Source organism: Zalophus californianus, chromosome 3 (genome assembly GCF_009762305.2).
Source record: "Zalophus californianus isolate mZalCal1 chromosome 3, mZalCal1.pri.v2, whole genome shotgun sequence".
Taxonomy (NCBI): Eukaryota; Metazoa; Chordata; class Mammalia; order Carnivora; family Otariidae; genus Zalophus; species Zalophus californianus.
Window position 1 is genome coordinate 133,494,320 of NC_045597.1, and position 24,064 is coordinate 133,518,383.

The 24,064-nt window shown below is 38.7% G+C and overlaps 2 protein-coding genes and 1 long non-coding RNA gene across 6 annotated transcripts; 1 reads left to right on the plus strand and 2 right to left on the minus strand.

Annotated features, from left to right (window-relative positions):
• Positions 1 to 4,116: 4,116 nt before the first annotated feature.
• SSB (small RNA binding exonuclease protection factor La) lies at positions 4,117 to 15,553 on the plus strand. Of its 2 annotated transcripts, XM_035726566.1 has the most exons (13): positions 4,211 to 4,262; positions 5,973 to 6,047; positions 6,888 to 6,961; positions 9,476 to 9,579; positions 9,832 to 10,006; positions 11,023 to 11,130; positions 11,216 to 11,316; positions 12,317 to 12,388; positions 12,710 to 12,752; positions 13,150 to 13,290; positions 13,672 to 13,858; positions 13,972 to 14,103; positions 15,001 to 15,553. In XM_035726566.1, exons 4-13 carry the CDS (start codon positions 9,563 to 9,565, stop codon positions 15,090 to 15,092), a joined length of 1,068 nt encoding a protein of 355 aa, XP_035582459.1. In that variant the 5' UTR covers positions 4,211 to 4,262; positions 5,973 to 6,047; positions 6,888 to 6,961; positions 9,476 to 9,562; the 3' UTR covers positions 15,093 to 15,553. The 2 variants fall into 2 exon arrangements, with proteins under 2 accessions (XP_027444405.1, XP_035582459.1); XM_027588604.2 differs by lacking the exon at positions 6,888 to 6,961 and having other exon boundaries at positions 4,117 to 4,262.
• On the minus strand, positions 4,269 to 5,966 carry LOC113919465. Its single transcript, XR_003519015.2, has one exon. It is a non-coding gene; the product is annotated as an uncharacterized LOC113919465 (long non-coding RNA).
• On the minus strand, positions 15,093 to 23,150 carry METTL5 (methyltransferase like 5). Of its 3 annotated transcripts, XM_027588608.1 has the most exons (8): positions 22,938 to 23,150; positions 22,652 to 22,804; positions 20,338 to 20,452; positions 19,779 to 19,960; positions 18,541 to 18,623; positions 17,282 to 17,333; positions 15,586 to 15,653; positions 15,093 to 15,196 (listed from the first exon to the last, which is right to left on the minus strand). In XM_027588608.1, the coding sequence occupies exons 2-8, from the start codon at positions 22,758 to 22,760 to the stop codon at positions 15,158 to 15,160; spliced, it is 648 nt and encodes a 215-aa protein (XP_027444409.1). In that variant the 5' UTR covers positions 22,761 to 22,804; positions 22,938 to 23,150; the 3' UTR covers positions 15,093 to 15,157. The 3 variants fall into 3 exon arrangements, with proteins under 3 accessions (XP_027444409.1, XP_027444410.1, XP_027444408.1); XM_027588609.1 differs by lacking the exon at positions 17,282 to 17,333 and having other exon boundaries at positions 15,586 to 15,635; XM_027588607.1 differs by lacking the exon at positions 22,938 to 23,150 and having other exon boundaries at positions 15,098 to 15,196; positions 15,586 to 15,635; positions 22,652 to 22,817.
• Positions 23,151 to 24,064: the final 914 nt, after the last annotated feature.

Below are 24,064 nucleotides of genomic sequence, written 5' to 3' on the forward strand. Positions count from 1 at the left end.
CTTCAGAGTGGTGAGCTCTGTTGGGAACTTAGTGAAAAATCTGTTGACTATCTCTGACCAAAAGGCTAAAACATTGACACATCTGCCTTGAATGAAGTTTTCATGCTCTTTATTCCCCCCTCACTAAAGTCAAGTTTGAATGGTAATTCCGTTCTATGAGGGCATCAGGGCTGGTATGACAGCTCTAGGCTCTCAGGGACTTGGGTTCCTTCTATGGTTGCTTTGCTATAGCTGTGGTGTTGCCTTTATTTGCTTGGTCCAATTGTGTACATCTACACCCAGCTAGTGGAAAGAGAACAAATTCATTCTCTTTAAGAATGACCTGGAAGTTGGGGTGCCTGGGTGGCTCAGTCGGTTAAGCATTGCCTTCAGCTCAGGTCATGATCTCAGGGTCCTGGGATCAAGCCCCGAAGTTGGGCTCCCTGCTCAGTGGGGAGTCTGTTTCTCCCTCTCCCTCTGCCCCCTCCCCCCGACTCGTGCTTGCTCACTCTCTCGCTCTCAAATAAATAAAATCTTTTAAAAAATGATGTGGAAGTTGCACGTATCACTGTTACATCTCATTAGCCAGACATGGTCTTATTTAGCTGCAAAAGAGGCTAGAAAAATGTAGCTTTTATTTATTTAAAAAAATTTTTTTTAAGATTTTATTTATTTACTTGAAAGAGAGAGAGAGAGCCCAAGCATGGTAGGGTTAGAGGGAGAAGCAGACTCCCCAATGAACAGGAAGCCCAACACAGGGCTCGATCCCAGGACCCTGGGATCATGACCTGAGCCAAAGGCGGACACTTAACTAACTGAGCCACCTAGGTGCCCCTATTTAAAAATTTTTTAAATTAATTTATTTTTTAAAATTCAAGTATACTTAACATACAGTGTTATATTAGTTTCAGGTGTACAATATAATGATTTAACAATTCTATGCATTACTCAGTGCTCATCACTTTTTCTTTTTTTTCTTTTTTTTAAGGCTTTAATTTAATCTCTACATGCAACGTGGGCCTCAAACTTACAACCCGAAGATCAAGAGTTGCATGCTCTACTGAGCCAGCCAGGTGTGAGAAAGAGAGAGAGAGAGCGCTAGAGTGTGCACAAGCGGAGGAGTTGGGGGCGGAAGAAGGGGTGCAGTGGAGGGGTAGAGGTAGAGATTCCCAAGCAGACTCCCTGTTGAGTGCGCAGCCCAAGGTGGGGCTTGATGCCATGACCCTGAGATTATGACCTGAGCCAAAATCAAGAGTTGGGCACTCAATCTACTGAGCCCCCCATGTGTCCCTGTAGCTTTTATTTCTGATTGGTCATGCACTTGGTTTAAAATCAGGGGTCATTTTATTATTACAGAGTAAAGGGAGATCTTCTTTGGGGAATAAGTAATAGTTTCTGCGATAATGACAAAAGTGGTTAGGCTGCAGCCCTTCTCAGCAGAATTTGCTCAGTTAATTACTCCTTCCTTGTAACAATCTCCCCTTTTAGCTTCTCTGGTACCATATTTTTCTAGAACATCTCACGCTGTGCTCATTCTAGCTCTTGTACAGGCTTCTCTTCCTTTATCCAATATCCAAAAAATTGGATTGCTAGTTTCAGTCTTGGAGCCTCTTGTCTTCACGGTCTATACTCTCTCTGGGAGAGCTCATCCAGTGCTGTGACTTTAAATGCCTTCTAGTTGCTAATAACTCCAAAATTTGTATCTCCAATCCTGACTTTTCCTAAGTTCCAAATGCATTTACCAATTGTCTACTTGACATCTCTACCTGGAGGTCTAATAATTCCAAACAGAGTAAGTCTAAATGTTCAAAATAGAATAATACCATTATCCTAGATTAATAGTTCTCAAAACGGGGGGAGGGGCACAGGAGTAGCAGTAACCACCTCCTAGTGTTTAGAAATGTGGGTGGGATTTTTCATTGCCACAGTGGCTGGGGATGCTACTTATAGTTCTTCTAAAAGTTTTTTTTTTAACTCAGCATTATGTTTGTGAATTTCATCAATGTCAATGCATGTAGATCTAGTTTTTTTATCACTGTAAAGTTTATTATTTCTTTCTTTAATTACAGCACAATTTAGTTACCCATTCTTTCTTAGTGTAAGATGCAACTTAATTGATTTCCAATTCTTTGCATTTATATACCATTCAGCTATGAATATTCTTGCACATGCTTTATTGTGCACAGATGTGAAAATTTCCCTAGAATATATTTTTAGGAGCGGACTTTGGAGCCATCAGTTACACATATCATACACTTTAGTGGATATTACCAAGTTGCTCTCTAAAGTGATGATACTAAATTTATACCCAAAGAGATGATCTTTTAGTATGTTATCCTATAAAGTTAAGCTATGAGAGAGATGGATATCAGCCTGAGAGAAAGTCTTCTTGGTGCTTTATATGAAAAAATGAAGCTACCTGGTGTGCAGTCAGGAATCAATTTTCCCCAAAGGGTGGTGGCTGCATGGAGCTTGGCCCATGGAAGAGAGAGGGGAGGGGTAAGGCAGGGGAGGCGAGGAGGAGGAGGGTGAGAGGGGGAGGGGAGGGAAGGGGAGGGAGGAGTAAACCAGATGGGAACACTAAACTAAATGTTCCACAGTTAATGGCAGTTTCTGGTAGTAGACTGTATGCATCCGCTGTTCTACCCAGACACTGTAGGGCACAAATGTGCACTTACATTTGTTTAGGTGCCACTGTCTTTAGGCAGGGTCTGGGTCTTCTTTTTATTCCCAGTGCTAAGCTCCATACCAGGACATTGGTAGGTATGTAATAAACAGTTTGCTGAAAGGATGAGTGGGAGTACTCTGACATACATTTGATGTGTTTTTTTAAATACCTATATTCTCACTCACTTGATCAAAAAGAAAATTAACTTTTTAAATTAAGTCTGGCAGAAAGTAGAGATTAGATAAGCATTTGTTGAGTAAATAAAAGAGAACCTGATTAATTTGAATTTAAATTACCTGAGTATAACTATTAATTTTTTTCTCATCAGCTTGATGCAATGTCTGGATTGAATCTATAACTGCATTTTCCCCCCAAAAAATACATTTGATCTATTTTGGAACTGCCAAAAAGCCCTGAGATCACTTAAAAGGCCATTTCACCAATATCACCTCAAATTTTCAAGAAAACTGAGGGAAAAATAGATTAGCTCACCACAAGAAAAAAATCCTCTAAGTGACTAAATTATCGTGCAAAAAGTATACTAATAGAAAAGGGCCCTACCAGAGGCAATAGATTTCTGCACTAGATGGCATTTTGATCTTCTAAAATCACATTTTTTGTTTTAAATTAACATCATCTGCTCCTCCGGCTTTATGCAGTTCCCAACAAGGTACATGTTGTATCAGGTTTAACGCTCACAAAAACTGTACGAAGAAGGCGGTAGATATTACTGGCCCCATTTTATACATAAGGGATAGATAAGTTTAGTAACTTGCCTCACGTCATAGCCTGTAAACAGGTGAGCCGTTATTTGAACACAGGCCGATTCCAGATTCCCAGCTCTTAAACGCTCTACTCTATTGTTTTCTCAACTCTAAGATTCCTGAATCTCTGATTTTTTTAAAATTTTTTTATTTTTTATTTTTATTTTTTTAAAGATTTTATTTATTTTTCAACAGAGAGAGAGAGACAGCGAGAGAGGGAACACAAGCAGGGGGAGTGGGAGAGGGAGAAGCAGGCTTCCCGCGGAGCAGGGAGCCCGATGCGGGAGTCGATCCCAGAACCCCGGGATCATGACCTGAGCTGAAGGCAGACGCTTAACGACTGAGCCACCCAGGCGCCCCCTGAATCCCTGATTTTTAAAAAAATTTCACTTGCCATTTTTTTGAGAACTATCACAACACGATGTAGTTTACATATACATACGGATCATTAAAACAATTTTTTTGGAAAAGTATAATCTGAGAAAAAGCCAAATACTTCATACGCACGAAAATTCTAAGTAGTATTGGAGATACAAAAGCGGTCCAGAAATTTAACAATAAATACTTAACCTAACACTCTCCAAAGCCCTGCGGGACATTTGAACCCAACCTCAGCCGCGCGAGGGCGGGACTCCGCGAGCCGTGGGAGTCCGCCGCCGGCGCGCAAGCTCCTAGCGCTGTGCCGTCTCCTGCCTTACCCGAAGCTCCGCCCACTCGGGCCGCGAGGGCTGCCGGGACGGCCCCCATCTTCCTCACGCGCGGTAGGCCAGCCGGCGGCGCTGGGAAGTCGGGACGTTGTTGTCGCTGTTGGTGTTTGTGCGGCGTGGCTTTGTGGGACCGGGACCTTAAAGGTGAGCAACTCTCGGTGGCTGAAGAGAAGAAGTACAAAAGCATCTGCTTTGAGTGGCGACGGCGCATCCCATTTCCTTGTTGCCTCACGCGGGTGCGTCCACTCCTCGCCGTCCGCATGTTCGGGCGAGCGCCGCGTGGGCCGCAGCCCGAGGCGGCGCGCTGGGCTGGGAGCGGAGGGGCGCGGGCCGGGGCGCGGTGTAGACGTGGTCCCTGAGAGGAATGCAGGAGCCGGGCTTGCCCCGCACGACGCTGCCGCCCAAGCGAGCCAGTGGTTGCTTTGGGACTGGGCTCTGGCGGGTCCTTTGGACGGACGCTGCCCGCATCCCTTCTGCGTCTTTAAGACTTCCTACCTGCCTGTCTTCTGGTGTCGCGGGGTGCAGACGTTTCGGACCACTGGTTAAGTTTCTGAGGCGATTGGCGGTACTTAATCGCCGGAGGCTTCCTTGAATCCTGTGGGACAAACTGGAGGTCGGGGAATGGTGGGGCCGCAGGTGTTCTCTGGCGTCACTCTCTAGGGTTTTTAGTGTACCTTATTCACTCACGTCAAGGATTCTGTGCGAAGTGAAGAAGTGTAGGTAATGTTTCACTTCTGGTTGTACACTCTGGGAAAGTATCTCATGAGACGAAGTTCCAAAATTGGGTAGGCCAAAGAAGTCTTTTACGGACCAAACAGTTCTTTTTATCTGACTCACCCTTTGCTTTGTAAGGGGCCCTAGGTCATGGTAACAGTTTAGGAACGTAGGTTGTGGTCGACAAACACTGCATAAGATTGAGTACATTTTGTAGTGGGATGGCACCATACAAATCCCTATTACAAGAGCTTCCAGTGTGCATCCAGATTATTGCATAGCAATTACAGTTTATAAAGCGATACTTCAAGAAGTGTACCAAAGATAGTTCACTAGAGTCAAGTAATGGCAGATACCCTGATGAGTTCTTATGAACATACTTTTCTAAATGTGGCTAATTGGGTGGTTTAATAGAGCAGTGGAGGCAAGTGATTTGAAATCATAAGACTTGGTTTGTGATCCCTAGCAAACCAATCTCACAACCTTACTTTTTCCTGCAATGCTAATGTCAGGGATGTGAAACAAGAAACTGGCTGTAACGTTAACCAGCATATTGGTGAATTAGGAGACAAACCCTCAACTTAACATTATTTTAGTGTCCCCAGATTCTTAAATTATTTTCATGTGTTCCTTAATGTACTACATCTAATCTAACCCTGATGGTTATATTTGATTTTTCATCCTAAAGTTATGGTACTTAATCTTTGCTGATAACAAGTTTTTGGTAAGTCAGTGACTAATTTTAAAAGAAATGCAACCCACACCAAACAAATAGGACTGAGATGCATAGAAATATACTAATAGATGGTGATCTGCTTAAAACTGGAAATGGTAAGTAGTTGGAGTTTTTTGCGGAAAGCTTTCTTGATCAGCTAAGTGAAGATAACTACTTGCTTTGTTACAGAGATGGAACGGTGATTTACTGGAAGGGTTGCAGATTATAACTTTTCAGTTTTCCATTACTTATTCCAACATTTTCTCGTTGAAATTTGAGAATTGAGTAGAGAAATTGAACCTGTGAAATTAAAAATTCTTGATTTTTAAGAAAACAATGTGATACTGATAATTTTAAAACATTCTTCTAATCTTGAGTGTTATGTAAAATAATAATTCTTTATGCCAATTTGGGAAAATTTACAGATAGCCACAATGGCTGAAAATGGTGATAATGAAAAAATGGCTGCTCTCGAGGCCAAAATCTGTCATCAAATTGAGGTATGGTTCTGACATTAAACTGCAAAAATATGCTCTTTGAAAGGAAATATAGAGCCTCAAAACAAATACAGAAGGAACATTTCATTTCACTATATTGACCCTTTAAACGTTTCGTGTAAAGTATTAGATATCTGGTTTGTCTTTGATTCTTGGAATTAGATGAACTTAAAATAGTATACAGTTTTGTATTAGTGGAGCCAATTTATGAAAGCCAAGACCTACAAACATTTCAAAAGGTAACACTATAGACTAGTGTTACCTTTTTGCTTTAGTTTCCTAGTCTATAAACTGAGGATAATAGTACTACTGTCCTCATAAGGTTGTTGGTGAAGATTACATTAGTTAATAAAATGTAAAACATTCAGAAGAGTTCCTGGCACATAAATAAGAGAACATAAAAATATTTTGTAAAGTACCTTCCCTAAATAACACTTTATCTATTTGAAGGCCCTAATAGGTTTTTCTGCCCAGTTAAGCAGAGTTCTTGGCTGTTATAACTTGTAACAGAGTTTTACAGTTGTCTTAGCATTTTTTTTTTTTTTAACCTTAGGTATTCTATTTAAATGGAAGCTTTACAGTGTCAGTAATGGCTGCATGGGAAATTTTCGCTTAATGTTTTTTGTTCTTACTAGGGAACTTCAGATCATATTATTTAGTGGTTTTTGCAGTTATCAGAACTTTTTTTTAAAGTTACAATTCTCCGCCATTTAAAATGTCCTGTGCTACAACTTTTTGTACTAATTTAATTATAATTCTGAAGAAAAATTACAAACTATACATTTAATATTTAGAACAGTACAAAGCTGTACATAGACCAAGTTAATAATGTCCCTTCCACAGTCTGCCACCTCTCAAATTCTACCCTTCTGAAGTAATCGAAGTCAAGAGCTTGATGAATACCCTTTCACATTGTGGTCAGTGCTCACACTAACATAATTTTTATTTCCTTCCCTTTCTCCCATCAAACATGGGATGCATTTTGGGAGAGTAAAGTTTTATATCATCAGTAATTTACCCAATTCCCTATTTGATATGTAGGATATTTCTAATATTTTAGCTGTAATAGTTCCATGATGAGTATCTATTTTCTTTCTTTTTCTTTCTTTCTTTCTTTCTCTCTCTCTCTTTCTTTCGTTTTAAAAATCAGCAAATCACTATTTTTATTGGCATGTTTCCCTACTTTGGCCTTTAGATTAGCTTAACACAGAGAGAAAAGTTTAATTCATCCAATTTGACATTAGCATTTTCCTCTTCACTTCTTTATTAGTTTTTTTAATATAAAGTCAATTAGTTAGCATATAGTATTAGTTTCAGAGATAGAGTTCAGTGATTCATCAGTTGTATATAACACCCAGTGCTCATGACATCATGTGCCCTCAATGTCCATCACCCAATTACCCCATCCCTCCAGCAACCCTCAGTTTGTTTCCTAGGGTTAAGAGTCTCTTCTGGTTTGTCTCCCTCTCTGATTACATCTTGTTTTATTTTTCCCTCCATTTTCCTCTGTTTTGTTTCTTAAATTCCACATAGGAGTGAATCATATAATAATGGTCTTTCTCTGATTAACTTATTTCGCTTAGCATAATACCCTCTAGTTCCATTCATATTGTTGCAAATGGAGAGATTTCATTTTTTTTTTGATGGCCGAGTAGTATTCCATTGTATATAATATACTACATCTTTTTTATCCATTCATCTGTCTATGGACATCTGGGCTCTTTCCATAGTTTGGCTATTGTGGACATTGCTGCTATATATATTGGGGTGCAGGTGCCCCTTTGGATCACTACATTTGTATCCTTTGGGTACATACCTGGTAGTGCAATTGCTGGGTCATAGGGTAGCTCTATTTTTAACTTCTTGAGGAACCTCCATACTGTTTTCCAGAGTGGCTGTACCAGCTTGCATTCCCACCAACAGTGTAGGAGGGCTCCCCTTTCTCCACACCCTCGCCAACATCTGTCCTTTCCTGACTTGTTAATTTTAGCCATTCTGACTGGTGTGAGGTGGTATCTCATTGTGGTTTTGATTTGTATTTCCCTGATGCCGAGTGATGTGGAGCATTTTTTTGTGTGTCTGTTGGCCATTTGTATGTCGTCTTTGGAGAAATGTCTGTTCCTGTCTTCTGCCCATTTCTTGATTATTTGTTCTTTGGGTGCTGAGTTTGATAAGTTCTTTATAGATTTTGGATACTAGCCCTTTATCTCATAAGACATTTGCAAATATCTTCGCCTGTTCTCTCCATTGTCTTTTGGTTTTGTTGACTGTTTCCTTTGCTGTGCAAAAGCTTTTTATCTTGACGAAGTCCGAATAGTTCATTTTTGCCTTTATTTCCCTTGCCTTTGGAGATGTTAGACTCTAGCAAGAAGTTGCTGCAGCGGAAGTCACAGAGGTTGCTGCTTGTGTTCTCTAGGATTTTGATGGATTCCTGCCTCACATTTAGGTCTTTCATTCATTTTGTGTCTATTTTTGTGTATGGTGTAAGAAAATGGTCCATTTTCATTCTTCTGCATGTGGCTGTCCAATTCATGATGCATGTCTTTATATAAAAATCTTAGTAAACATGTTTACTAAGATAAAATCCCTTAGAAAAAGATGTACCGGCTCAAGGGTTATGCACATTTTTAAAAACCTTTGATACTTACTGCAGGTTTACATGTCCTGCATGACCATTTCTCTGTGTTCAGGCCAATACTAGGTATTCTTGTTTTTAGAATTTTGACCAGTTTGTTAGGTGAAAAATGCTATTTCATTGCTTAAATTGCATTTCTTTGATTAATAATGAAGTTCAACTTTTATATGTTTATATTACATTCTTTAGTAATTTTTTTGATGTCCTTTACCCATTTTTCTATTAGGGCTTTCAGGGTTTTTTCTTCTCCCTTGATTTATAAGAATTATTAACAAACTTCTTTGTTATTTGTCTTTTATTTTTTTGTTACTTTTGGCATTCCAAGTAGTCACACCTGAGTCTTTTCATGTATAGTTTTTTTGTTTTTGTCTTTTTTGCTTTTCTAGTGAGAGAGTGCCTTTATGCTTAAATTAGATAAACGCTCAGATATTTTTTAATTTGTAAAAATTAGAGTGATTAATTGGTGTATTCCAGTTCTTTTTATTTAAGTCTGTTCTTTACACACGGATTTGAAACAAGAGGCCTCTCACATACTAAGTCTTTAACTATGTTTTTATTTTAATACTTGATAGTCTATTGACATATCTGCTAATTATGTTGTTTCAGTAATCAATTTTTAGTTTTATCTTTCTGCTAATTTGTATTATAAATGTTTCACTATCATGTATTTAGGAGAAAATGTTTATTGCATGTATTTTTGAAAGACTAGAACACGGTAATGTAATGGTGATTAAAAACTCCAGGAATGGAGTCATTATTGTACAGTGCTCTGAAATATAATGTTGTTATCTTGCAGTATTATTTTGGTGACTTCAATTTGCCACGAGACAAATTTTTAAAGGAACAGATCAAACTGGATGAAGGCTGGGTGCCTTTGGAGATAATGATAAAATTCAATAGGTAAAAACTTTCTTTATTATTATTTTATTTTATTTATTATTTTGTAAGTAGGCTCTACACCCAGTGTGGAGCCCAACACAGGGCTTGAACTCAACCCTGACACCACGACCTGAGCTGAGATCGAGAGTCAGATGCTTAACCAACTGAGCCACCCAGGCACCCCAGTAAAAACCTTTTTTAAATCATCTTTAGCTTTTTCTGTAAACAAGTGCTACCACTAAGTTTTACAGTGCTTAAATATATATTCTTCAGGTTAAACCGTCTAACAACAGACTTTAATGTAATAGTGGAAGCATTGAGCAAATCAAAGGCTGAACTCATGGAAATAAGTGAAGATAAAACTAAAATCAGAAGATCTCCAAGCAAACCCCTCCCTGAAGTGACAGATGAATATAAGAATGATGTAAAAAACAGATCTGTTTATATTGTAAGTGGGCCTTTAACACATTTAATTATATCTTAAATATCTTAATTTAGAAAAAAACAGTAGATAAGAATAAGGACTCAGGAATCATAGCTTTACTACTTACTGTATGTTCTTGGGCAATGTTTTTTTTTTTTAAAGATTTTATTTATTTGACAGAGAGAGACACAGCGAGAGAGGGAACACAAGCAGGGAGAGTAGAAGGAGAATCAGCCTTCCTGCAGAGCACAGAGCCCATTGTGGGGCTCGATCCCAGGACCCTGGGACCATGACCTGAGCCAAAGGCAGATGCCTAACAACTGAGCCACCCAGGCGCCCCTTCTTGGGCAATGTTCTTAATCTGTCTAAGCCTTATCTTCATAAATGGGGATAATATTTTTTTACTTTATAGAACTTCTGTGAGAATTAATGGAAAACCCATATAACATTGTACAAAATCTTGGGCATATTGTAAGCACCCAGTGCCTATCAATTTCTTATTTGTCAATAGCTAAACTTGATAGTAATTTTAGTATATGAATTTTTTAAGTAGATTTTTTTTATTCAGGAAAATTTAAGACATGCAAAGGTCGATTGACTATATAATGTACCATTATCCACCTTTAGCAGTTAACATGATTGATCTAGTTTTATCTCTGCCCCAAGTGAATTATTTTGAAGATTTTATTTGAGAGAGAGTGATATTTGAGAGAATGAGGGAGAGAGAGGAGTGGGGGAGGGGCAGAGGGAAAGAGTCCCTGGACCCCAGGATCATGACCTGAGCTGAAGGTAGATGTCTTCCTGACTGAGCTACCTTGGCGTCCCCCCAAGTGGATTATTTTGAAGCAAATTCCAAATAAGTCACTTTTATTGCGCTAGAGAACAGTGGCTCAGCTCTTAAGCAGAGCTGTTAAACATTTAAGAGACAGATATAGATACATGTGTATATCCTGCCTTGGTTTCAAGACAGAATGAATCAGAATTTCTGATAAATTGTTTACCTGAGAAGGCATTTGTATATTTCTTTCTACTCTTCACAGAAAGGCTTCCCAACTGATGCAACCCTTGATGACATAAAAGAATGGTTAGAAGATAAAGGTCAAGTACTAAATATTCAGATGAGAAGAACATTACACAAAGCATTTAAGGTATGGTTCTATGATGTTACAGACTTTTCCTAGTTGAAAAATATATGGGACATTTTTAAAAAAAGTTTTCTTCCCCTTTTAATAGGGATCAATATTTGCTGTGTTTGATAGTATTGAATCTGCTAAGAAATTTGTTGACACCCCTGGCCAGAAGTATAAAGATACAGACCTGCTAATACTTTTCAAGTAAGTCTTTATGCTGATGTTTCTTTTGGCCACTTAGTTATATGGAATTGACACACTGGGATACAGAATATGGAATAGCATCCCCTGTAAGGACAGTATTTTTAGTATCCTTGGGCATTCTTTGATAAACACTTGAAATTTGCTCAGTGGAAACTACTAGTCCTTTGAGACCTTAAGGAAGTGTTTTTTAATACCTTTTCACGATTAACAGTTTATAAAGGTTAAGTTTTGGGATAGATGGTAAAATTTGGCCTTTTGTGTGGTTAGAGAATCAATCCCTGTCCAATTTCCAGTCTGTTCTTCTCATAGTCTATATATATCTCCATTTGTTTAGTACAAAGGATTATTTAATACAGATGTGGACCACATTCTTTAGTGTGTGTGTATGTGTCCAAAATTAGAACAAACCAGAGCATTTTTATGATAAAGTTAGGCCATTGTCCCCTACTTTCACATTATGTAATCTTCGAAGTGCCATGTACTAAACCTGATGGACTTAGAGATGTACTGTGATGAATCATGTAATTTTAACTATCAAAAATATTTTTTAACATGATTTTCATAATTGCTGTTATTCTTGGGTTTCAGAGATTATAGAATTTTCTCCTTTTGTGAAAGTAACACTGTAGAAAATTTTTGAAAAGTTATTTACATAAGTCCTGGTTTACTTTTTTTTCCTGTACATGGATGGTAAAATCAATGAGATTGTTATAGACATCAGGTTTCTTTTTGTTTTGAAATTAGATAGTAGTGATGGTTGTGTAATTCTGAATATACTTAAAACCACTGAGGTGTTTGCTTTTAAAAGGTATACATTTTATGACATGTGAATTGTTTTTGGTAAAGTTGTTATTAAATAACTTCCTTGGCATCTTTTGAATTTTTAGGTAATATGTTGATAGAAAGTGTAATATTCCTTCCTGTGCTTAAATCATTCAAAATAATTTGCTCTCTCATTTTTGTTCTCATGAACTCAGCCCCTGTATTTTGTGTTCTTTAGGGAAGATTACTTTGCAAAAAAAAATGAAGAAAGAAAGCAAAATAAAGTGGAAGCTAAATTACGAGCTAAACAGTAAGTACGTTGAGCCAGTCATTTTAATTCCTTAAAGCTTTAACAGGGATAGAGTTAGGGGTTCTAGGAAGTGGAGCTTGATGATGAGTTCTGAAATGAGTAGCAGTAGGCTTTTCTTTTGCTCGTGAAACATTAAGATCTTAAGCTGCCTTGATAATCTGGGGGCCACATTGTGTTGCACTCTAGCCATGAGCAATCAGAAAACCTAACGACTGGCTTTGGTTATTCAGCAATGTGTGATCGTGATCAAGGTTAACTTTATCAGAATTTAATTATCTCATACAGTAAATGGAAACATTCTAATTAACATTTCTTTTGTAGAGAGCAAGAAGAAAAACAAAAGTTAGCAGAAAATGCTGAAATGGTAAGTATATATTATTGGTACCCAAAGCTGTATTTCAAATTTATGAGAATAAAAAGTGAGGACTTTTTGAAGCAAATACGTGAGCAAGTCTATAGTTGTCATTGTATTAAAGTCATAGCCTAAATATTGCTTAAAATCATTACCTATCCAGAGAAAACAACTTAGTATTAGATTTATATAATTAATACATACAGCTAAATATTACTTGTTGAAGAAATTAAGTAAGTTAAAATCAGAAGCCATTGTAGAACAAGACACAGGAAAATGAACTGTTAAACTACTTTAAAATAGCATTTTAGTTTCTAGCTTTTTCCATGTATTAGGTATAGAGTGATTTAAGCCATTTCTGGTTTGTGGTTGCTTTTAAGAAACTTTATTGCTTTGTATGTTTTTATAGAAATCTCTGGAAGAAAAGATTGGCTGCTTGCTGAAATTTTCAGGAGACTTAGATGATCAGACCTGTAGAGAAGATTTGCACATCCTTTTCTCAAGTCATGGTGAAATAAAATGGATAGACTTTGTCAGAGGAGCAAAAGAGGTTTGGAAACATTTGTATGCTTTTTAGCAATCAGTTTAAAAACCCATAGAAACTTAACTTTTAGAAGACAGTAGTAGAAACAAAACAATTTTTTTTTTATTAATGTGTTTCTGAAATAGTTTTTACTTGGTTATTTACTTTCCATTGTTATTGCCATCACTGGATGTACGTCTGATATTTTCTGAATTATGCTATGAATAACTGTTGGTATTAGTGACTGCAACTTTTGTGGTAATTTGCTGAAGTTCAATTATAATTCATTGAAATTGATAATGGCAGAGAAAGTTTGCAGGGTAGGAAAAATTTTTGAGTGACGGAATTAACTATGGAACTAAAAAAAAACCTTAAGGTTGTGGCTTTCATTATCTGTCTTTGGAATAGGGGATAATTCTTTTTAAAGAAAAAGCTAAGGAAGCACTGGATAAAGCCAAAGATGCAAATAGTGGTAACCTACAATTAAGGAACAAAGAAGTGACCTGGGAAGTACTAGAAGGAGATGTGGAAAAGGAAGCACTGAAAAAAATCATAGAAGATCAACAAGAATCTCTAAACAAATGGAAATCAAAAGGTCATGAGTTCTATTTGTCTTTGACCCTTGGTTATTTTAACTCATTTGCTTGTTCAGAGACAGTGACAAGAGATTTAACATTTCTTATGGATTTCTCAATTATGTTCCTATAGGTCGCAGATTTAAAGGAAAAGGAAAAGGAAATAAAGCTGCCCAGACTGGGTCTGCTAAAGGAAAAGTACAGTTTCAGGGCAAGAAAACTAAATTTGATAGTGATGAGGAACATGATCAAAATGGTGCATCTGGTAAGTTTTTCTAAGTCCTTTGGTACTTTCATGAGAAATTATTTGTAGGAAAGAACAGCAGTGTGGTTTTTCACCTTCTGTATAAGTGACATTTTTGGACTATGATTTATACAAGTTATACAGCTTTACAAGTGGAAAACAAAGATGTTTGGAAGGTAAGCTTAGCAGAAGATCTGTACTAAAAGGAAAGCCTTCTCATTGGTGTTGGGAAGTTGTTGCTTTTTAAATTTTTACTTATTTTTTAAAGATTTTATTTATTTATTTGACAGTGAGCACAGCAAGGGGGGAGCAGCAGGCAGAGGAAGAGGGAGAAGCAGGCTCGCGGAGCAGAGAGACCGATTCAGGACCTGATCCCAGGACTCTGGGATCATGACCTGAGCTGAAAGGCAGATGCCTAACAACTGAGCCACCCAGGCGCCCCAGTTGTTGCTTTTTTTAAAAAAGATTTTATTTGAGAGAAAGAGGATAGCGAGCAGGAGTGGCGGGATGGGCAGAGGCAGAGGGAGCAGCACACTCCCCACTAAGTGGGGAGCTTGGGATCATGATCTGAGCCTAAGGCAGACACTTAACCCGACTGAGCCACCCAGGCACCCCAGGAAGTTGTTGCTTTTTTTTTTTTTTTTTTTAAAGATTTTATTTATTTGAGAGAGAGAGAGAGCACATGAGAGGGGGGAGGGTCAGAGGGAGAAGCAGACTCCCTGCTGAGCAGGGAGACCCATGTGGGACTCGATCCCGGGACTCCAGGATCATGACCTGAGCCGAAGGCAGTCGCTTAACCAACTGAGCCACCCAGGCGCCCAGTTGTTGCTTTTTAAACAGAATTATTTTTGTTAATTATGCTCAACATTAAAAGAGTAATGCTTATGTAGTGAACTTAAAAATTCTGTTATTGTATAGGACCAGTAAAAAGAGCAAGAGAAGAACAAGACAAAGAAGAAGAACCTACACCAAAACAACAGAAAACAGAAAATGGTGCTGGAGACCAGTAGTTTAGTGAAAAAAATTTTTTATTCATCTTAATTAGGTTTTAAGCTGCTTTTGTCTTTAGAGGCTTTTAAAAAGAAAACCGAATTAGATCCACTTCAATATCAACCTGTAAGAAAGGAAATTTTTTTGTTTAACTGGTCTTTTTTTGTTACCTAAATGAAGATTTTTTTAAATGTATAGTTCTGTTTTGTGTTATTTCAAATGATTCAAATATCAAAAGACTCTTCCACTAAATTGCCTTTGTAATATGAAAATGTATTAGTACAAACTAATAAAATATGTACTATATAAAAAGAGCAAAAACTTAGTTTTTTATTTTTGTGCCTAAAGCGTTTGAGAAAGAATATCTTACACCAGAATATCGGCTGTTATCCCATCGATAATTATTCTCCCTCCTAGGCTAGCTTTCTGTATTTACTCAGGCACCTTGATAACATTGGAAATAATTACTTACTGAAAAGTTCTTCAAAATTAAGCCAAAATTAAGAGACTTACTGATTTCTTTTTATGAAATTTGTATGATGCTGGCAGATCATATCGCAGCTCTATAAGACAAAAGCCATCTAAGAATAAAAATTCATTTGCTATCCCTGATATACATACACACATATGTAAATTAAAACAATTAAGGAAGTATGTAACCTTGGTAAGCAGAACACTTCAGTCCTGTCACTTTAACTTATCCAAAGATTGATTTGATATATTCCCAAGATTAGCCATGGCTGAGGTTGGCATTTCTGCTATTTTAGTCATGTATGCCAAAATTTGAGGTTATGGGGAAGAATTTGAAAGGATAACAATTGGACAGAAGATGATAGTACCTTTCTAATTTCCTAATAATCTATAGCTAACGATAATCATGCTTATATTAAAATAATCTTGTCTGGATTTTAATATTGGTAGTAAGTAGCTAATTATTTTCCTATTAAGCTCTCAAGTGAAAATACATTTTTCTTACTCTAAGAAATTACATAGATTCTCTAAGCTTACTCATCAGTTTTAGAGGGATGGCAAAAGAGTGCCTATCCTTCATATTTTGCAACATAAATTATAGGTTACAGCTCTCATATTTTAATGTGTAATCAAATCACCTTCAAATAAATCGTTTTAAAATGCATATTATAGCTTAGTAAGTCTGGGTAAATCCTGAAATTTTGCAAGTCTCATCTCCCAAGGGATGTCAATACTGATGGTCTGAGGACCACATTTGGAGTAGCAAGGCACTGACTGGCTTGGTATACTTGGAATTGTTCTAAGTTGATGTTATAATACCTTAAACTAGGTAAGGAATGACAATACTGGATAAATAGGAGGACTGACAGGCTTTTCCACATTACTATGAATAGGACTAGTTATATGGTTAACACCACAGTGCTAATCCTAGTCAGTTTATTATCAAGTAAAGAACATTTCCCCCTTATTGTACTTAACTTCAGCCTTCAGAATTATTTGGATTATCGTTAGCTTCTAGTGATGTTTTTCACATTTCGATGTTTGTGAATATTACCCAATTTGCTAATAAAAATGTATCAAACATTTACTTACAGTGTGGATGATTATATCCTATCCCCTACTAAAAGAAAAAAGCTTCATGTTGTCTGACTCCAGGGACAATTAGAAAATTGAAATGGAAAGATAGGCAGGCATGATCTGGTGGTATTTTCCATGAATGGATTTCAAACAGGTCCAACCCACTCCAAGCCCAAGCTCTAACATCACTATGATGCTACATATTGTTCTGTCTGAGCCTGGAGTGACCAAATAGTTGGGTGCTGTTAGGAATTTTCAGCAAAATGCATAAATTGGGACAGTCTTAGGCAAACACTGATACCCTGTCTTCATTTCCAATCCATTCATTACCAACCCCTCACATTTTGTCAAACTGAAAACATGTTTTTTTTTTTTTGAAGATTTTATTTATTAGCACACAAGATGGGGGGAGAGGCAGAGGGAGAGGGAGAAGCAGACTCCCCCTGAGCAGGGAGCCCGACATGGGGCTCGATCTCAGCACCCTGGGATCATGACCTGAGCCGAAGGCAGACGCTTAACCGTGCCACACAGGTGCCCCTGAAAACATGTTCTGTGGCATCTTTTTTTAACACCTACAAAATTCTGGTTGGGCTAATGTATTATTGACCTTAAGTAATTAGGGTTTAGATGTATTTTGTGAGAAACTTAAAAATTGTCTTACCTGCAATAATATCTATCTTGATTTTCCATTCTGCAGCTTTCTTTTGAATATGCTGAAGATAACAACATGTTAATGTGAGGTGATTTTTTTTTTTTTTTAAGATTTTGTTTAATTATTTGACAGAGACACAGCAAGAGAAGGAACACAAGCAGTGGGAGTGGGAGAGGGAGAAGCAGGCTTCCTGCTCAGCAGGGAGCCTGATGTGGGGCTCAATCCCAGGACCCTGGGACCATGACCTGAGCTGAAAGCAGATGCTTAACGACTGAGCCACCCAGGCACCCCAATGTGAGCTGATTTTTAAAATAATTTTTTGAGGGCGCCTGGGTGGCTCAGTTGGGTAAGCGATTGCCTTCGGCTCAGGTCATGATCCTGGAGTCCCGGGATTGAGTCCCACATCGGGCTCCCTGCTCAGCGGGGAGTCTGCTTCTCCCTCTGACCCTCCTCCCTCTCGTGCTCTCTATCTCTCATTCTCTCTCTCTCAAATAAATAAATAAAATCTTTAAAAAAATAAAATTTTTTGAGAACTGCATTTGGCTAATACTTTATATTAAGTTTTTAAGCTTTTAAAGTTTCATTAGAATTTAGACTCTTAAAAAATTTTCAACTGGATTGGTAGTATTTTGAAAGTAAGAAACCAGGCCATTTCAATTATAAGAGTACAGGTGAGTATAGTATATATAGGTGATGAAGCTGAACTCAAATACCTAGACCAAGATAACACGGAGAAGTGGTAGTTTGGATTTGAACCTAGACAGTCTGGCTCTGCAGTCTGTATCCTTAGTCACTGTTATAGTGACAAAAAATGTACCCAATTTTCTAGAATATATCTTCTACACCCCCCATATGTTACATTGCTGGCAAGAATAATGGAAGATGGAGGTTCTGAACTCAGATCAGTTTATTTAGCTCCAGGCTCAGTGTTCTTAAAAATCAGGTCTTACTGCCTCCCTTATGCACACAAAGCCACAAAGGGACAATGGGACTACCAGGAGTTTGGCAAACTAGGATATATTGTACCCTTAGCTATACCACACTTCTCTACTGAATTATAGTCTCTCCTGGTAACAGTTCCTGCCTGAGCAAATCTTTGACAAAAGAAGTTATATAGGCTGGAAGAAAACTAGTCACAAATGCTAGCTAGTTAAAGGGAAAATTGTTTCTAAGTGCCACATGTTTAAAAAGTAATTAGTATTCACAGCAAATCCTTAAAACACTGTTGTGAATTTTGAAGTAACAATATCATGATGATTTGAACTTACATCTCTAGTGGAGGATTTGTGTAAGGAGTATACTGCTGTTCTTGCCATTTCCAAAGCAGTCTTCAGAAATGCCATATCTGTCCCTGTTAAGAGTAGAAAAAGCTCATATTTACTGTATATACCTGTTATCAAAACAGAGTATTAAATGAATACCAGGTATTTAAAAACTTTTTTCCCAAATTCCAAAATAGACACTTCATATTCTTCCTGCCAAAAGATAAGATACAAAAAAGTAAAATACAGGGGCATCTGGGTGGCTCAATCAGTTAAGCATCCGCCTTTGGCTCAGGTCATGATCCCAGAATCCTGGGACTGAGTCCTGCATCGAATCTGGCTCCCTGCTCAGCGGGGAACCTGCTTCTTCCTCTCCCGCTGCCCCCTCTCCCCCAGTTCATGCTCTTATCTCACATAAATAAATTAAAAAGAAAAGTAAAATATTTATCTTTTAAGGTTGATAGAATGAAACCAGAATTATACGATCTTCTTTAAATAAGGCTAAAGTAAAAATTTTAATGTTCCAAATTAACAACTCTCAAGGGAGAAGAGAACAGGGAGAGTAGTAATCAGAATCAGGCAGGGGCTGGAGGGAGAACTCTATTTAAACTATTTATGTGTTCAGGGCGCTTGGGTGGCTTAGTTAAGTGTCTGCCTTGGGCTCAGGTCATGATCCCCAGGTTCTGGGATTGAGCCGGGGCCAACTCCCTGCTCTGCAGGGAGTCTGCTTCTCCCTCTGCCCCTCCCTTGACTCCCCCCCCATAGCTCTTTCTCAAATAAATGAATAAAATCTTTAAAAAATAAACTGTTCATGTCTTTTCTTCTCACAGACTTTCTATCCTCCTTTCCTATAGCATACACAAGATAAATACCCACAGTCAGTCACTATTACTGATGAACACATGTTGAAATCCTCGGTGTGTTAAGACATTAAAGAGAGGTTCTAAAAGTATAAAATCCTTTACAGAATTATACAGGTTAAGCAAATCATTTTTTTAAAGTAAAGTATAAATAGTAAATTAATAGAAAGAGTATTCACTTAGTACAAATAGGTGAAAACAAATATTGAAAAATTGAATTTCCTAGACATGGATTAAACAAACTGAAATTGTAGTAATTACACAGGTAAGAGATTGTTTATTTAATGAACAGTGATAAAATCATTTAACCCAAACAATAAGAAAATGACTTTTAAAACTTGGTTTTCTATACATATATCAGTACACCTGAGTCTTTTTACTAACCTTTATTATTTTTGGTCCCAAAGGGAGGATTCATAATTACTGTATCAAATGACTTGGACATTCTGTTAGATAATGAGCACACATCACATTGAACCATGTCAACATTTGTTAACTCAAACTCTTCCACATTCCTATTAAATATTTCCAATGCATCTTCATCTATGTCAAATCCAACACACAACCTATAAATACAGAACACACATAAAGAATGACTACTTATAGTTCCCAAATCAAAACAATAACAAAATCAAAACCATATACCTTTTTAAACCAACTGGCAAAGTAAGAGTGAATGTTGCCTTTCAACAGCATGATTTCCCAATCTGGCAAGGGTTGGAAATTCAGGTGTGTATAAAAGGGAGGCATCTGATAGCTGCTGTTAATGTTTTTTGTTTGTTTGTTTGTTTTACTGTTCTGCTCATTCAAAATGTACTCAGTATCAGATTCTTGCTCCCCTCATCTCATACTGTAGAGTCTCATAAATCTAATTCAATTAATCCTATTTATGTTTCTTATTCAGGCCACCCTATACCCAAACATTATATACAGGATCACCTACCCTGCTCCTAACATTGCAGTTCCGATGCTAAGAACTCCACAACCACATCCTAGATCTGCAACCACTTTATTTTCAATGTCATCATATGTATTATGGATTGTAGAGAGCATACATGCTAAAAAATCAAAAAAACATATTAGGGAATAAGAGCAAGTTGATGACCAAAATCCAGTTCATGTAAATGACTAATGCAATTTCTTTTTTTTTTTTAAAGATTTTATTTATTTATTTGAGAGAGAGAATGAAACAGAGAGAGCACGAGAGGGAAGAGGGTCAGAGGGAGAAGCAGACTCCCTGCTGAGCAGGGAGCACAATGCGGGACTCGATCCCGGGACTCCAGGATCATGACCTGAGCTGAAGGCAGTCGCTTAACCAACTGAGCCACCCAGGCGCCCGACTAATGCAATTTCTTATCTCGCATTATTCCTCCCCCAAATGGTGTTCCAAATTATTAAAACAACAACAACAACAAAAACCATAAGGTATAATATCTTGGTATTAGTAAGAGGCCCCACAAGGAACAATAACACACACCAGTGGTTCCCGAAAACTACTCTGGTGACAATGCCAAGAATGACAATTTTGAAATAAAATGAGAAAAATAAGGTTAAAATGTTTTTTCCTCGGCCTTTTCAAAATTTAAAATTGCCACACACACATATACATCAGTTCTTTCTTTTAAAATATTTTTGCAAGGACGGTAAGAGTAAATAGGTTTTAAAAATACCTTTCCTTGTCAAAATATAAACTTGGCAACCCTGTATCAGTTAGTCTCCCAAAATTGTTTTGAAATTTTACTGATCTGTGAAATCTGTAAGTCTGGGAACCACTAATATTGAACAAGCATTAACATTAAAATGGCCCAGAACTCTCTGACAAGTTTGTCACGAGAACACAGGTACCCTAAGTATAAGCTAGAATGGGAGAAGTCCTATACCTACAATACAACCTTTAGACAGATACACTCATGATCTATAGACACATATATTCATAATCTAATGAGAACTGAGGAGCAGAGCAGAAACTGCTGAGATCAGAAAGGGTTCTTTCAAATACACAAAAGGTCTGGGAATATATACTAAAGGTTAAGCATGAATTAAACCACTGATCTCTCCCTGTGGATATGTGAACCAGCAAGAACTACTGGCCATCACTGAAGCCCTAGTACCCAGAGGTTTTATCAAAAACACAATTAGGGGCACCTGGCTGGCTCAGCTGGTGGAGCATGCGACTCTCAATCTCAGGGTTGTGAATGTGGGCCCCACACTGGGTTTAGAGATTACTTAAAAATAAAATCTTAAAAAACAAAAAAAACCCCACACAATTAGAGGGATATCTCAGTCTGACTGCTATTCCAATTACTGCTACTGGTGTTAGTGACTTTGAAGCTGGTATCTCAAAGAATTAGCACATCCAAGTGCATGTTACACTCTGGGTATGAGCAATAGATATTTTTAAAAAATTAGACTTCACTAAGAAACCCTATAGCCAGAATACACTAAAGAAGTCATCTAAATTGAGAAAACAGGTCTTAACCCAGACACAGTTTTGTGCCAATTTTTGGTTGGAATTATGACGACATGTTGGTGTTAAGTGCAGGTATATACTTTGATTGGCTGCTTAGAAACAGAACTATGTTGAAGCTGGGAGGGATTCCCAAATTAATTTTCCCAAGACTCCTCAATGACTTTGGCAATACGTTTACTAAATATGGTTTTTCCTGTGTTGTCTCCTGCACTCCCAGTATCAATCTCTTGCAGCAAGCAACACTGATGACTCTCAGATCGCTAAAAACTGAAACGCATCCTCATCTTGATAGCACCTATTCTGGATTTGTTAAAACGTAGTCCTTTGGCTACCAACTCTAGTATTCATTCTAGGGCGAGTATAGCACAGGAATTCTTGCACTTGCAATTCGTTGCAATAGAAAATGGATCCTTATTTAGCAAATGTGTACTGAGCTCCTAACTAGTATCAGGAACTCTTTTAGACACGGAATTGTGTGAGCACGACCGACAAATTCTTTGCCCTCAAGGAGTTTATAGTGTAATGAGAGAAACAAACACATTAAAATGATGTCTTACAGTGTTAAGAGGTATGCAGAAAACCAAGCAGTCAAACAATAAAGTGTGGGGGGGGGGCAGGGGGCTGTCTCTAGCTGCGGTGTCACGGAAGTCGTCTCTAACGTGGTATGTAATCTCAGAGCAGAATTCCTCTGGACGTTCTTCGCATTCAAATAACTTCTATTTTCATTATGGAATAAGTAGATAGGACAAACCCGGGTAAGCAAAGACGTGGTCACCAGCCGCCCTACCTGCAATGTGCGGCCTGGTTGGGTACTGTTCTAGAAGTAGCTTGGGCTTTTCGAATCCATCCACTTGTTGCAGGCGACTTTCTAGTTCTTTAAGCCTTAATTTCTTCATTTTTTTTTTTAAGTGTGAGTTCGCCGGATTTAACGGCACTGGATCTGCAGAGAAACCCATTTAAACTGCATCTCCCCCTGTTGCTTCCCCCCCTCCCCCGAGTGCACCCCCACCCCACCCCTTTTCCAGCGCCGCTGGCCGGGGCCGGGCTGGGGAGGCAGGGAGCGAAGGGCACACCTAGCCCAGGCTCTTCCTGCTTTCCTTCCAGCTCCAGCAGCAGGCGGAGTCTTCCGCCAGCCTTCGACCCGCCTCCAGGGTATACTGTGCCGGTCTCGGGCTTCTTAGAGACCCGCGGCGGCCCGGGCTTGGCTTGCAGTCGACCGAAGATTCTTCCAGTGGCGTCCGGGTGCTTCAGGAGACTGCTCGCGCCGGGACCGGGACCGGGGCCGGAAGCGCTGCCACGCACGCGCGCCCGTGTCCGCTGCCCGGTAGCCCCGCGCGGAGGTGCAACCGCGGCCCCGCGCACAGGTTCCGCTCGCTACCCGGGAGCGTCATCCACTCCTATCCCGGCCGGGGTCTCACGACCGGTAGTACCCTCCCTTCTCGAAGCTACGGAACCGGCTCCCACCGCCTGTCACAGGGCCCAAACCTTGTAGCTTTCTTTGAGTACCTGCAGGCCCTCAAAGAACGGGGAAAGAAAGAAGGTGAAAGTGAGGGTAAAAGTCACGGTCACTTGGTGGTAATGCCTGGTGTGGCTTTTTCTGTCTCCCGTCTCACGAGGCCCCTCTCAAAAAGTAACACTCACCTTTGCCTCCTTGGCCATTGGCACGCCCTACTTTATTTTACATTTGTTTTCCTCTTTTTAGGTCACCTGTGTCACTTACCTCAACACTCACAGGTTGGTGATGTCAGAGATGTCAGAGAAGCCTAAACTCAGCCTAAACTCTAAATGAAGGAATAGGTAGTGTGTCAAACGCTGGAAAGGGGTCAGCTTTCATAGAGGAGAAGCACAAACCAGGTGGTAGTGGGCTGTGAAATGAATGGAAGTTTAGGAATTAGAGTAAATGTGAGCAACTCTTAAGAATGTGGCTATGGAAAGAGAAGTGAGAATGTTGCTGCTAAGTAAGGTTGGGGGAAGTTTGTTTTGTTTTTTAATGGTAGCAGGAGATATGAGCACACCTAAATACAGACAAAAGAGCTCTAATAGAAAGGCAGGCGTTTAAAATACAAGAAGGCTAGGGAAGGCTGGTGGTTCAGTCCCTTAGGCGTGGGACTCTTGGTTTCTGCTCAGGTCTTGATGTCAGGGTGGTGAAATGGAGCCCCAAGCGGGCTCAGAGCTCAGCCGCAATCGGCTGGAGAGTCTC